The 13,259-nt window shown below is 42.4% G+C and overlaps 1 protein-coding gene across 1 annotated transcript in view; it reads left to right on the top strand.

Moving 5' to 3' along the window:
* Window positions 1-2,425: 2,425 nt before the first annotated feature.
* The window catches only part of AMBRA1 (autophagy and beclin 1 regulator 1), a 183,767-nt gene continuing 172,933 nt past the window's right edge, over window positions 2,426-13,259 (top strand). The window contains exons 1-7 of the mRNA XM_007946546.1: window positions 2,426-2,560; window positions 2,933-2,991; window positions 3,507-3,690; window positions 4,310-4,482; window positions 5,603-5,669; window positions 7,077-7,223; window positions 7,494-8,530. Coding sequence (XP_007944737.1) covers window positions 2,426-2,560; window positions 2,933-2,991; window positions 3,507-3,690; window positions 4,310-4,482; window positions 5,603-5,669; window positions 7,077-7,223; window positions 7,494-8,530 — 1,802 coding nt within the window. The remainder of the gene's footprint in view (window positions 2,561-2,932; window positions 2,992-3,506; window positions 3,691-4,309; window positions 4,483-5,602; window positions 5,670-7,076; window positions 7,224-7,493; window positions 8,531-13,259) is intronic.

The raw sequence follows: 13,259 nt of genomic DNA, 5'->3' as shown, positions 1-13,259 counted from the left end.
ACTAAATATGATGATGGTATTGTGGTTGTGAAGGAGAATGTCCTTAATTCCTAGGAGAAGCATAATGAAGTATGGAGAGATAAAGTGCCTTGGTGTGTGCTGAAATGGTTCAGGGGAAAAAAAAAGTTGTAACAATGCATATACACGGCCATCTAGATGCAACGATGGGTCTATCCTCGTCCAGAACGAAGAAGAATGAAGAAAACTAAAGACACATGGAAACACTTAGTCCAAGGGACTGGTAGACCATGTGATCTTCAGCCTCTATGACCATGAGACCCAAAGAACTAGGTGGTGCCCGTTTACCACTGTCAGCCACTTGGAGGAGGATCTGTGTAGGAGGTCCTGGATAGAGTGGGAGAACAATCCAGAACAAAACTCAAAATTATTAAAAAAAAAAAAAAGTTTACTGGTCTGATAGAGCCTGTGAAACCCCTGAGACTAGGGCCCCTAACTGCCCTTCACGTCTGGGACTGAACTCACTCCTGTGGCTTCCAGCCAAATGAAAGACTGGCATATGGGCTAAACATTTATATCAGGTTGATATGCTTCTTGGGGAGATCGATCATGGGAGAGAAGGGAGACAGCTCAGGGCAGGAGGCAGGAGTGCATGGGAGGGAAGTACACAGGGAAGAGGTAACCACAGGGAGGAAGAGAAGCTGCTATATTGTGGGGAATTGCAGTCAATGTCATGAGACCAAATATATATGAACCGCTGTATAAAAAATGAAATTGCTGTGTAAATTTTCACCCAAACCACAATAAACATTAAAAAACAAAAACAAATGAACAAAAGTGCATATATAGCCATATTTGTATCCATAGGTATAGATAAAGCAAATTTGGCAAAATATTAATAGTTCTTAAAGCTAGGTGATAATGCATGTTTATTGTACTGTTTTTTAAAACTTCTGTATATTTAAAATTTTTCTTAATAGAGTTGAAGAAACAAAGTTACAATGAATAACATTGTACATATGTAGATATTCTTTTGAAACACCATATTGTTGGGGTGTATATTCCTTTGTATGGAGGAACCATAATGTATAATTTATTTGTTAGGGTACATGCTTCTTTGCTGGTTGACTGTTCTGGTTACCTAGTGCAGCTCTGACAAGAGTATACCACAAATGGAATGGCTTGAATAAACAGGAGTTTATTCTTACAACGTGGAGGCTTTAAGTCCAAGTTCAAAGTGCCAGGCTCTAGGGACTGGGTGAAAGCCCCTTGACCTTGGACTTTAGCTCTGCCTCTTGTTCCTGGCCCACTGAAGCTAGAGGCATCTCTTCGCTCAGACAGCTACTGGCTGCTGAGGCTAACAAGCCCAAGGTCAACAAATAATACGGCAATCTTGATGTTACCAAACCACATGGCAGGCCATTAATTCAAGTCCACTGAAAGTCCCAAGGTCGGCAGAGCATGGCAGGCTGCTGAACAACAACACGGCTACATCCAGGGTTCAAGTGTGCCTTAAGCTAGAGACCATTCCCCAAGGCTTCTGCTTATATACAGGAAGCAGACCACATCCCAAAGGCAGCTACTCAGCTGCTCACAGTAGATTCACCATGGAGTTGATTACCAGTCTCATCATGGGGAATAATACTACATCCAGCTGCCCAGCCACTCAACCAGGCCTAGCCAAGTTGACACACAAACTTAACCACCACATTGACATTTTAGTGGAATGTTTATTTTTGGTACAGTTTTATGCCCTTAAGGCTTGTGTTAAATGAGAAAAAGGAACTGTAAATGTTTTCTTTTCTCTCCTTCTGTCTTCTACCCTGGACCTTTAATGAATAGGAAGGGAAAGTGAGAAAGATATCCAAAAGTAGTTATTGTGCACTTGATTTTAGGAAGGGGATAGTTGCTACTTAAGAACCGAACCTTAAGTAATACCCTATTCAAATTGGTTACCAGTCTTTTAGTGATACAGACGCGTGCCGGCAACTAGGGATGCAGTACAACATGGAAGAAGAGGGCAGGTGTTGTTTTTTTTTTTTTTCTCTTTTAGCCCTTTTTATCTTCTTCTTAACTAGCAAACGTTCCTCCTGCCTGGTAAAGGGATAATAGAATATCTGCTTTAGAGAACATTCTGTTCTTTAGATGTGAGGCTGAACTATAGAGAATATGAGAGGAATTTGAGGATGAAATATCTTTGTATGAAAAATCTGGGAGAAGGATCTTTTCTGAGAAAGTGTCAAGTATAAAAGGAAAACTTACCTCTTTGAGCTAGAATTGTATTTGTAGTTGGAGCTTCTCTGGTTGCAGAATAGAGATTCTTTGACACTATTCTCCATTCCTTAGAGTTCCATGAAGACAACGTATAAGGACCTGAATGGCCTCATTTTAGCTGCTTTAGAGTCTGTGGAGCTCTTGCTTGCTCCTTCATTTCACGTGCCTGGTGTGACAGTGGCCACCAAGCGCCATGAAGGTAGTCCCAGAGAAGAATGCCGTTCGGATACTGTGGGGGCGAGAACGGGGCACTCGGGCTTTGGGAGCTCAGCGGCTTCTGCAGGAGTTGGTGGAAGATAAAACTCGGTGGATGAAATGGGAGGGCAAGGTAAGCCAAGTGAATATTTTTGACATAGTATTTGTAGGAGTGATGATAGAATGGGGCCTTAGAATGGGTTAATGACAGAGGGTTGGAGTGTAATTTATCTTAGGGGGAGAATTTATGTGTCTAACCGAGGGAGCTGTTTATAAATTCAGAAGAATTTATGGGCTAGAAATAACTTTCTCCTTTTAGAGCTAGATATTTTTCCTGAAGGTAATTTAGATTCATCTCTTTAAATTTGTACCTTGATCATTGTCTCTAGTTTTTAAGCCTACACTGTGAATTCTAATCTAGAATAGTTCATGTTCTTTGAAATAGGTTGAGCCATGACTTATAAATAATGTATTTTACCTTTTTTTTTTTTTTTTTGTCTCCCAGAGAGTAGAACTTCCAGATAGTCCACGATCTACCTTCTTACTGGCCTTCAGCCCAGACAGGTATCTAGTATTACCTATAACTTAACCTTAAGACTTGTGATGGCACTACTTTCTGAATATTTGACCTAGTTCTGTCTTTCTAGTCAGAGCCCTAATGGCTCTTGGAAGCACTGCGTGAACAGAGCTGTGCCAGTGTACAGGAAAGGGAATAACCAGTGCTAACCATAAAAATAATGAGAATAAGCAAAGGAAACTAACATTAAGGATCAGAAGTTTGAGAATTTCTTTGCCTGTGTACTGTAGGCCACCAATGGTGTGATAGTTTTCCCAGCTGGAAAAAATATTCTCTGAAGGTGCTATAAGTCATTTGAGGACAGTGTGGAGAAGCCAAATGCTTTTAACAATCAGAATGTTTCTGTTGTTTATAGATATGCTGCCTACTGCCCAAGGCTTATAGTTTCTTTCATGTTGGAATGAGGAATAATAGTATCAGTTTTTTATGTTGTCCAAAGCTGATAATGTTTATTACCCTCCCACATGCTTCTCAATTCACTTCCTACTCTTTAATTCCCTAGGACTCTCTTGGCTTCCACCCATGTGAACCATAATATCTATATTACGGAGGTGAAGACCGGCAAGTGTGTTCACTCTCTGATTGGACACCGCCGCACTCCATGGTGTGTTACTTTTCATCCCACCATCTCAGGCCTTATTGCTTCTGGCTGCCTAGATGGGGAGGTTAGGATTTGGGATTTACACGTAAGTGTTTCCTTTGGCTGCCCTTTCCTTTGGTATTTTAAATGCAGAGACTTGTTTATCATTGAGTTCTTAATCCTGGAGGAGAGACTAACCAAGTTTTAGGGCTATATCTGAGTTTCTGGTAGCCATTGTCCTACTTAACTGATAGGGAGTTCAGCCCATAATTCTCCAGTCTAATATGAGCACCCTGTTAAACTATTTTTCTATTTTCCCTTTGTAATATAGTATAGGAGAGTCTCAGATATATTCAGGATAGGTTTCTGTTGTCTTAATGCAAGGATTTTACTGAATTCTGATTATATTTGTCAAAGCAAGATGCTCCTGGTCCACCAGGAAAGGGCTTAGTTCCTGGCGGCTGGCTAGTGGGTTGTTGTACACCAAGCTTGCATTACTGCAGGCCTCAGAAAAGAGAACTGTGGGTATGTTCATTGTGGCTTGTAGATGAGAACTGAGCTGGCAGAAACAGTTGTATGATAGATGGGCAGCACTGCCAGATTACAGATCTTTTACATCCCTTCCAAGTGGTCATTTTACTTTAAATTGACCTTTCTTGAAATTATCTTCCCTGTCTGCTGGCCTCTTGTAACCTAAGTATATTTGGGATTGGTTCATTTCATAGGGTGGCAGTGAAAGCTGGTTCACAGACAGCAACAATGCCATTGCCTCCCTGGCTTTCCACCCTACGGCTCAGCTCCTCCTCATTGCCACTGCCAATGAGATCCACTTCTGGGATTGGAGTCGACGGGAGCCCTTTGCTGTAGTGAAGACAGCAAGTGAGATGGAACGGGTCCGGTGAGTACGCTGTACTACCAACAATGTCTGGCTCAGGACTAACATGGCAGAGAACATGTACACCTGTTACTATCTCTGCTTAGGGCAGATTATTATCCCTGTGACTCCTCCTATTTGTAAGGTTGCTGGCCAATCAGCTGGGAAGCAATTCACTTCATTCATTTCTGATGTCTCTTACTGGCCTCATCTTCTGGTTCTCTGTAGACTTGGGTCATTAGAATCCATTTTAGGTTTAAAGCTATTTGGATTCAGGATAGAACCCTCTCTTTGGGAAACCTGAAAGATACTTAGGTAGTCTTTTAGTAGTTTAGTAGCTTGCTAACAATATAAATTGCTCATCCTGGTTGTTTCTGTTTATCAACTAGAAAATAGTGATGTAAGCATGTATGGAATCTACTAGTTGATATTTATGTAGCCTTTAAGATCAAAACACATGTTGTTGTTGTTGTTGTTGTTATGTGCCGTCGAGTCGGCCCCGACTCATAGCGACCCCTCCTTGGGTTTCCGAGGCAGTATCACTACGGAAGTAGGATTGCCCAACCTTCCTTCCGAGGAGTGGCTGGTGGGTTTGAACCACCAGCCATCTGGTTAGCAGGCAAGTGTCTTAGCCACTATGCTACCAGAAAACACATACTGCCTGAATTAAAATTGATGAATTGCATTCTTTTGGTCCTCTTGGTATTGCAGTTGGATATTTGATGCTAGGACTGTTTGTTAGCACTCAGGCTTCTTAACAGTGTAGCTGCTATGTGAGGAGAGAGCTAAATCAGTGGCAAAACATGGGCGTGTTCTGTCACTTTATTGTTACAATGGGCTCTTAGATGTGACAAATGGCATGCTTAATGTAGCTATTTCCTGAGAATGGAAGAGCCTGTGTATTTAAATAAAGGAAATTATTTTGGTGATACATACTCCCTTACTCTAACAAATGTAAGATAGTAACAAGAGTATTGAGCCTTGTTATTTTACCTGTTGGAGAGTTTTCAAAGTCTTTAGCATAAAATAGATACCTAGGTAATCTCACAACTATCAGTAAAATTAGAACATAAATTTTCTGTTCTCAGTTAACATAATCTCCCTATGTGTATTTGTTTGTCTCTTTCATCTTCTGTTTTTTCAGTCTGGTGAGATTTGATCCCCTTGGACACTACTTACTCACAGCAATTGTTAACCCATCTAATCAGCAGGTAAGTTAGTCAGCATCTTCAACTCCGTCTAAACTATGAGTGTTTTCTAAATTGGTGCTGTATTTCTGATTATATGGAGCTCTGGTAGCACAGTGCCTAAGGCATCTGACTGCTAACCAGAAGGTTGGTGGTTCAAACCCACGAGTCACTCCGCGGAAGCATGACTGGGCAATCTACTTCCATAAAGATTTACTGCCTCAGAAACCCAATGGGGGTTGCTATGAGTTGGAATCGACTACTTACTCACAGCAATTGTTAACCCTTCTAATCAGCAGGTAAGTTAGTTGTCATTTTCAACTCCATCTAAACTATGAGTATTTTCTAAATTAGTGCTCTATTTCTGATTATATTGGACTTGGCTTTGCTGTATTAAAATTTTTATTGTGATTTGGGTGTAAGTGTACAGAGCAAATTGGTTTTCTGTACACCTTTTGATTCGTGACATTGGTTGCAATTCCCGTAGTATATTAGCATTCTTCCCACTTCCTCCCTGTGTTTACGGTTTCCATTCATCCTCTTTCTATCCCTTCCTGCCTTCTGAGCTTTATCCCTGGACAAATGCTGCCCTTGGATCATGAATGATTGGTTGTTCTAAGGAATATGTATGTACCTGGTGTAACTGTTCACCTTATAGGCCTATCAGTTGTTTGGCTAAAAGTTGAGAGCCACAGGGGTGAGTTTGGTTCCAGGCTTGAAGAGTGTCTAAGGGCCATAGTCTCGGGGGTTCCACCACTCTTTATCAGACCAGGAAGCCTGGATTTTTTTCTCTTTTTTTGTGATTTTGAGTATTGTTTCACATTTTTCTCCCACTCTCTCCCAGATCTCCTGTTGTGATCCCTTTCAGGGCGGTTGGCATTGGTAGCCAAGCAGCATCTAATTTTTCTGGTCTCAGGGTCATGGAGGTTGGGGTGTATTGGGCTTTAATTCTCAGTGCCCTTGTACTACTTTCCAGTCAAGATCCGAAACTAGCTTCAGATTGTGTATTCAAAATTACGGTCATAATCTTGATATAGGAGTCAATTCTGAAACCTCTGAGTGAGTGCTTCTTTAGAAGTAACCAGGCATTGTTAGAAGGCTTATCATTCATGTGTCTCCAGCTATAGTTGACATTTTGATTCCTTTCACTGCCGCCGTGTTGTGGAGATGCCTTTTGCAAGAGAATTGGTTTGCCAGCTGTACTTATTCAGATGTGTTGCTAAATGAAAGTGAATACTTTAATAGCATATGATGATTCTGAATTGTAAGCCAGTTAGTAGTTCTCAGTGTTTCAGGGATAAAAAGCTCTTGTCTGTCTATGAAGATTATTTTCCTTGGATGATTATCAGTAGTTAGTTTCCTTGATTTACTTAGAGATTCTGCCTAACTGCCTTGTTCTGTCTCCCTGCCCTACCTTGGTTCATGTTGCAGGGTGATGATGAACCAGAGATCCCCATAGATGGGACGGAATTATCCCACTACCGCCAGCGTGCCCTCCTGCAATCACAGCCAGTTCGTCGGACACCTCTCCTCCATAATTTCCTGCACATGCTGTCCTCCCGCTCCTCTGGCATCCAGGTGGGAGAGCAAAGCACGGTGCAAGATTCCGCCACCCCCTCACCCCCACCGCCTCCCCCTCAGTCCACCACGGAGCGCCCCAGGACTTCCGCTTACATCAGGCTCCGACAGCGGGTCAGTTACCCCACAGCTGAGTGCTGCCAGCACCTTGGGATCCTGTGCCTTTGCAACCGCTGCTCTGGCACTCGAGTTCCTTCCCTCTTGCCACACCAGGACAGTGTCCCCTCTGCTTCTGCCAGAGCTACTACCCCTTCCTTTTCTTTTGTACAGACCGAGCCCTTCCATCCCCCGGAGCAGGCCTCGTCAACGCAACAGGACCAGGGCCTCCTGAATCGGCCCTCTGCCTTCAGTACAGTCCAGAGCAGCACTGCTGGCAACACGCTCCGCAACCTCAGTCTGGGTCCCACCCGTCGCTCTTTGGGAGGCCCTCTGTCTAGCCACCCTTCTAGGTATCACCGAGATATAGCTCCCGGGCTGACAGGATCTGAGTGGACCCGAACAGTGCTCAGTCTGAACTCCCGCTCTGAGGCGGAATCCATGCCCCCGCCTAGAACCAGTGCCTCTTCAGTGAGTTTGCTGTCTGTGCTGAGACAACAGGAAGGTGGCTCTCAAGCATCTGTGTACACTTCAGCCACAGAAGGGAGGGGTTTTCCAACTTCAGGGTTGGCAGCTGAGTCAGATGGAGGGAATGGCTCTAGCCAAAACAATTCAGGCAGCATTCGCCATGAACTTCAGTGTGATCTGAGACGCTTCTTCTTGGAATATGACCGGCTTCAGGAGCTGGACCAGAGCCTGAGTGGGGAAGCTCCCCAGACCCAACAGGCCCAAGAAATGCTCAACAATAACATTGAATCTGAGAGACCAGGCCCCTCCCACCAGCCTACCCCGCACAGCAGTGAGAACAACTCCAATCTATCCCGTGGCCACCTGAATCGCTGTCGCGCCTGCCACAATCTCCTAACCTTCAACAATGATACCTTGCGCTGGGAAAGAACCACACCTAACTACTCCTCTGGTGAGGCTAGCTCCTCCTGGCAGGTCCCCAATACCTTTGAGGGCATGCCATCAAGTGGCAGCCAGTTGCCACCTCTCGAGCGGACTGAGAGCCGAACGCCTGGCTCCAGCAGGCTGGAGTTGAGCAGCTCTGCTAGCCCGCAGGAAGAGAGGACTGTGGGGGTGGCCTTTAACCAGGAGACAGGCCACTGGGAAAGAATTTATACTCAGTCCAGCCGATCTGGAACTGTATCACAGGAGGCCTTACATCAGGATATTCCTGAGGAAAGCTCTGAGGAGGATTCACTCAGGAGGTAAGCAAGTGCTTTCTCGTTGTCTCCTGCATTTCTTTTCTCATATCTCTTCCTTCAGTCCCAGAGATGTTGTGGCTATATCTGGAGTGTCTGGGACCCACACATCCGGTTTTGAGATCCCTAGCTTCGTCTCTTCTTGGAAAAATTTGCTCTGATAACAAAGATAGCATAGGCTCTGCTAGCTCTCTTGTGGACTAAGCTCATGTGACCTTTAGCTTTGAAAGGAGAGTGTGGGTTAGGTTAGAGAGGTATGACGAGATGGAACCATTGACTTCCTCTGCCCTACTCTTTGACCTTGAAGGATTGTATATACAGGACAAATTATTCAAAGTGCCTCCGAATAAATAATAAAAGAGAACCCTGCTTGGGACAGATTAGTATGTTGGCTTTCTTCGATTGTGTTGCTTTAGACAACTGTGTTTACCTCTTGAATCTTATCTTTTAGAACATTGCAGCTTGACAAAAAGAGGGAAACCGTGTGTGTGTGTGTGTGTGTGTGTGTGTGTGTGTGTGTATGTATCAAGGAAAGTCATATTTGCTTAGAGATAAATGTGTTTAGATAGTAAATTAGTTGTTCAATTAAGATTCCTTGAATGGACTTCCCAGATGGACATCCACCTTGGGGTAGAGAAGAAGAGTAATTCATGGAGGGAAGGCCTCTTCATGCTCAAATTGGCATCCCAGCCTGCTCTTTCATGGAAGAAACAGAGTGGGTGTAGTTGGTCGCCCACCACATGTTCTGTGTATGGCTGTGCGCACGTCTCTCTTGATTTATTAGGGACTTCTTTCTGTAATTCTCTAAAGGTCAAATCTAGCGTAATCACTGACTCCCAGAATATGCCTGTTGGATCCAAACAGCATATTGCTCTGCTTACATCCTCTATTGAAGCAACTGAAATTTCTCTGACATAAGCTTCTAACAAGGATGGGAATATAGATTGTGCACATAATGTACTTTTTATTTTGGGAGGATGCTGTAGATAGTCACTCAGTCAATAAGTGGTTTTTGAATAGTTACACTTTCGCCAGCATTGTGCTAGGCACTGTGCAGAATACAAAAGAAGTGTGTAAATATATATAATACATGGACTTTGCCCACTGGGAGTATACAGTGTTACTGTGCTGGTAAGACTATATAAAAAATTGATAGAATCATATGTGGTGTTGTTGGGTGCCCTAAAGTTGATTTTTGGCTCATGGTGACTTCATATGACAGAGTAGAACTGCCCCATATCTAGGCTGTAGTCTTTATCGGAGCAGCAGGTCTTTCTCCCATGGAGTGGCTGGGTGGGTTTGAACCACCAGTGTCTCACTTAGCAGCTAAGCACTTAACCATTTTGTCACCAGGATTCCTTACAGGTAGTAAGATTAAATATGGTCTGATTTCAGAGAAAGGGAAGTATCAAGGAAGGCTTTACAAAATGACATCTTGAAGGATGACTAGAATTTGAAGAAGGAAAGACCTTTTTCTTTTAAGAGAATTGCATATACTGAGGGAAGAAAGGACATGAATATGCAAGATAGTAAGTGATTACTAAGGGCTTGGGGTGGGGAATGAGGGAGATTTGATTGGATACAAAAGATAGACGAACTAGTAAAGGTTGTTACTATTCCCATATGATTGGGACCAGTTCTTGGCTTTGGAATATTTTGCTTGCACAGTGACCTATGTTAGGAGCCTGGGACTCTGATTGTCCGCCTTGTCAAGAGAAGTGAGAAGGTAGCAAGCACAGTGCTGGGGCATGCAGTTGTTGTTAGGTACTGCCCACTTGATTCTTACCATAACATCACTGTGTACAACAGAACAAAACACTGCCTCATCCTGCCCCATCCTCACAGTCGTTGATACATTTGACCCCATTGTTGCAGTCACTGTGTCATTCCATCTTGTTGAGGGTCTTCCTCTTTTTCACTGACCCTCTTCTTTATCAAGCATGGTGTCCTTCTCCAGGGACTGGTCCCTCCTGATGATATGCCCAAAGTACGTGGGACGAAGTCTCACCATCCTCGCTTCTAAGGAGCATTCTGGCTGTACTTCTTCCAAGACAGATTTGTTTGTTCTTCTAGCAGTCCATGGTATATTCAATATTCTTCACCAACACCATAATTCAAAGGTATCTATTCTTTTGCGGACTTCCTTTTTCCAGGTTTCACGTACATATGAGGTGATTGAAAATACCATGGCTTAGGTTAGGTGCATCTTAGTTTGTTTTCAAAGTGATACCTTTGCATTTTAACACTGTTAAGAGATCTTTTGCAGCAGATTAGCCCAATGTAATACATCGTTTGATTTCTGGACTGCTTCTTCCATGGGCAGTAATTATGGATCCAAGTAAAATGAAATCCTTGACAGCTCTTTTCTCTGCTTATCATGATGTTGCTTATTGGTCCGATGTGAAGATTTATATTATCACTTAAAAAGTTTATTGATGGTAGCCTTGAAAGGACTGTCAGCAATTATTTCCATAATACCTTTGGGCTTCTGGTCAGCTTTTGTCCTTCTGCTTTACCAATAAATACCTCCTCTCATATGTTGTTCTGAGAAATACCCAAGTGGCTTAAAATAAACTCTGCTGTTTGATTAATTATGATCTAATTAAAGATACCAATTACTGAGGACCTATTATGTGTTAGTTACATGTGCTGTTCTTACTTTGCATTAATTATTTCTAATTTCCATAACAACTGTGTGCAAGCCGAATATTAATTTCCTATCTTACAGTTGAGGAAAGTGAGGCTCAGAGAAGTTGAGTTTCTTATTAAAGGTCATATAGTAAGTCACTGTGTGGGGATTTGAATTCTGGTCTGCATGACTCAAAGATCTTTTCAAACTGCCCTCCATGGTATAGTCCTTAATATGGTAACCCCATTTTTCAGTGGACTGTTTTTATTTATTTTAACTTTTTATTATGGAAATCTTGAAAGGTATGTAAAAAGGAAAAGTATAATGAATAAACTTCCATATACCTATAATCTATCTTCAAAAATTATCCACACGTGGGCAGCCCTCTTTCATCTATAACCACTATCTACTCTCTCTGGTAGCATCGTGGCTAAGACACTTGCCTGCTCACCAGAAGGCTGGCGGTTCAAACCCACCAGCCACTCCTCGGAAGGAAGGTTGGGCAATCCTACTTCCGTAGTGATACTGCCTCGGAAACCCAAGGAGGGGTCGCTATGAGTCAGGGCTGACTTGACGGCACATAACAACAACAACAACTCCCACCTAGATGTCATATAATGCCATCTGTTAATACATCAGTATATTTCTCTGTGGCACTACTGTCCAGGAAAGCTTCTGCAGTGGCAGTGCTCTGTGTCTGTGTGGCACGGTGTGGTAGCCACTAGCCACATGTGCTTATTGAACCTTTGAAATGTGGCTAAAGTGATCTCAGGAAGTAAAATTTTAATTTAAAAAAATTAGGCTCATTTCAGTTTAAATAGGCCATTTGGTTAGTGGCTACCATATTGTACACTTAGAATTATAATCATTTCTTCATAAAGCAGGCCATTAAAAACCCAGAAACTAGTAAAGATTCACCCAATATTTTTAAGTGTTTATTTTATCTGGTGACAGAAGGTGTTACGTATTTGTGGTTTAAAAAAAAAAAAGTTTAAGCATTTAAAAATATACATTGTAGAAAACGAAGTCCCTTGTCATCCTGCTGTAAACAGGTATATATATATGTATATATTTTTCTTTCTTTCAAAATATACACATAGCCCATTGTTCTCATCGTAGAACAGTATATTAATTCAGAGAAAGCAGAAGTCCATCTTGGACCCCTACCTAATTCCATTCTTCTCACTAGGAAACCAGTGTCTTTGGTTTGGGGTATATCTTTTGAGGTCTTCATAAATGATCATAAATAATAAAACATTGGCTGGCAGCTGACTCAAAAATATGGTATATTTTTAAATATTCTAAATGTACACCCCCTTAAAGAAGAGCCATGACTTTCTCGTATATCAAGTGGCTGTGTTCTGATATAATCCTTAATACAAATAGTGCTGATCAAATAACTATTCTACAAATAGTTGGCTGTTGGCTATTTCTTTTGCTGCTTTCTAAGGGCTGATAGTTCCCAGGTGAGGAGCCAGCCCTTGCTTCTGTTTCTCCAGCAGGTGTCACTGTTGGGCTGCTGCTGATGCTAAACTAAGATGGCTAGGAAGAAAAGAGGGTGTCTCCTGTTTGTATAACACAGCCTGTGTATAGTCTTTGTCAGTGACTGTTGCTACCGAGTAAATGGAGTTCGCAAAAGATGACTAAGTAGGGAGAGGATTTTGTCTTCTGGCCTTATGGAGTGAGAGAGAGACTGATGAGAAATGTTTTGATCCTTGGAGCTGCTGGGATAATCAATGGTGTTTGCAAATAGTGAGAGTGTTAATAAGTACACAGTGTGTATTTCAATATAGCTGTATGCTGCTAAGTGTTACTAACCAGTACACAGTGTCTCTTTTCACCTGGGGGAAGTAGAGGTGAGCTGTCTGTGGAGTCTGACTGTACAGGCCCATTGCTTCACTACAAGAAACTTCTTTTTGGTTTGGATAGTGCTGGCCCTAGCACATGGTGATCAGGTTGTTGTGGCTTCTGGCAGTAGGATTCCCAGAAGACTTTCGTTTTTTTTTTTTTCTTATTAGGATTTGGGTGAAGATTTACAGAGTAAATTCACTTTTCATACAGCAGTTCACATATACTTTGTCTCATGTCATTGACCAAAATTTACAA

Source organism: Orycteropus afer, unplaced genomic scaffold, assembly GCF_000298275.1.
Source record: "Orycteropus afer afer isolate SDZICR_OR568_19922 unplaced genomic scaffold, OryAfe1.0 scaffold00165, whole genome shotgun sequence".
Taxonomy (NCBI): domain Eukaryota; kingdom Metazoa; phylum Chordata; class Mammalia; order Tubulidentata; family Orycteropodidae; genus Orycteropus; species Orycteropus afer.
This window is presented reverse-complemented; position numbering and strand designations above follow the sequence as displayed.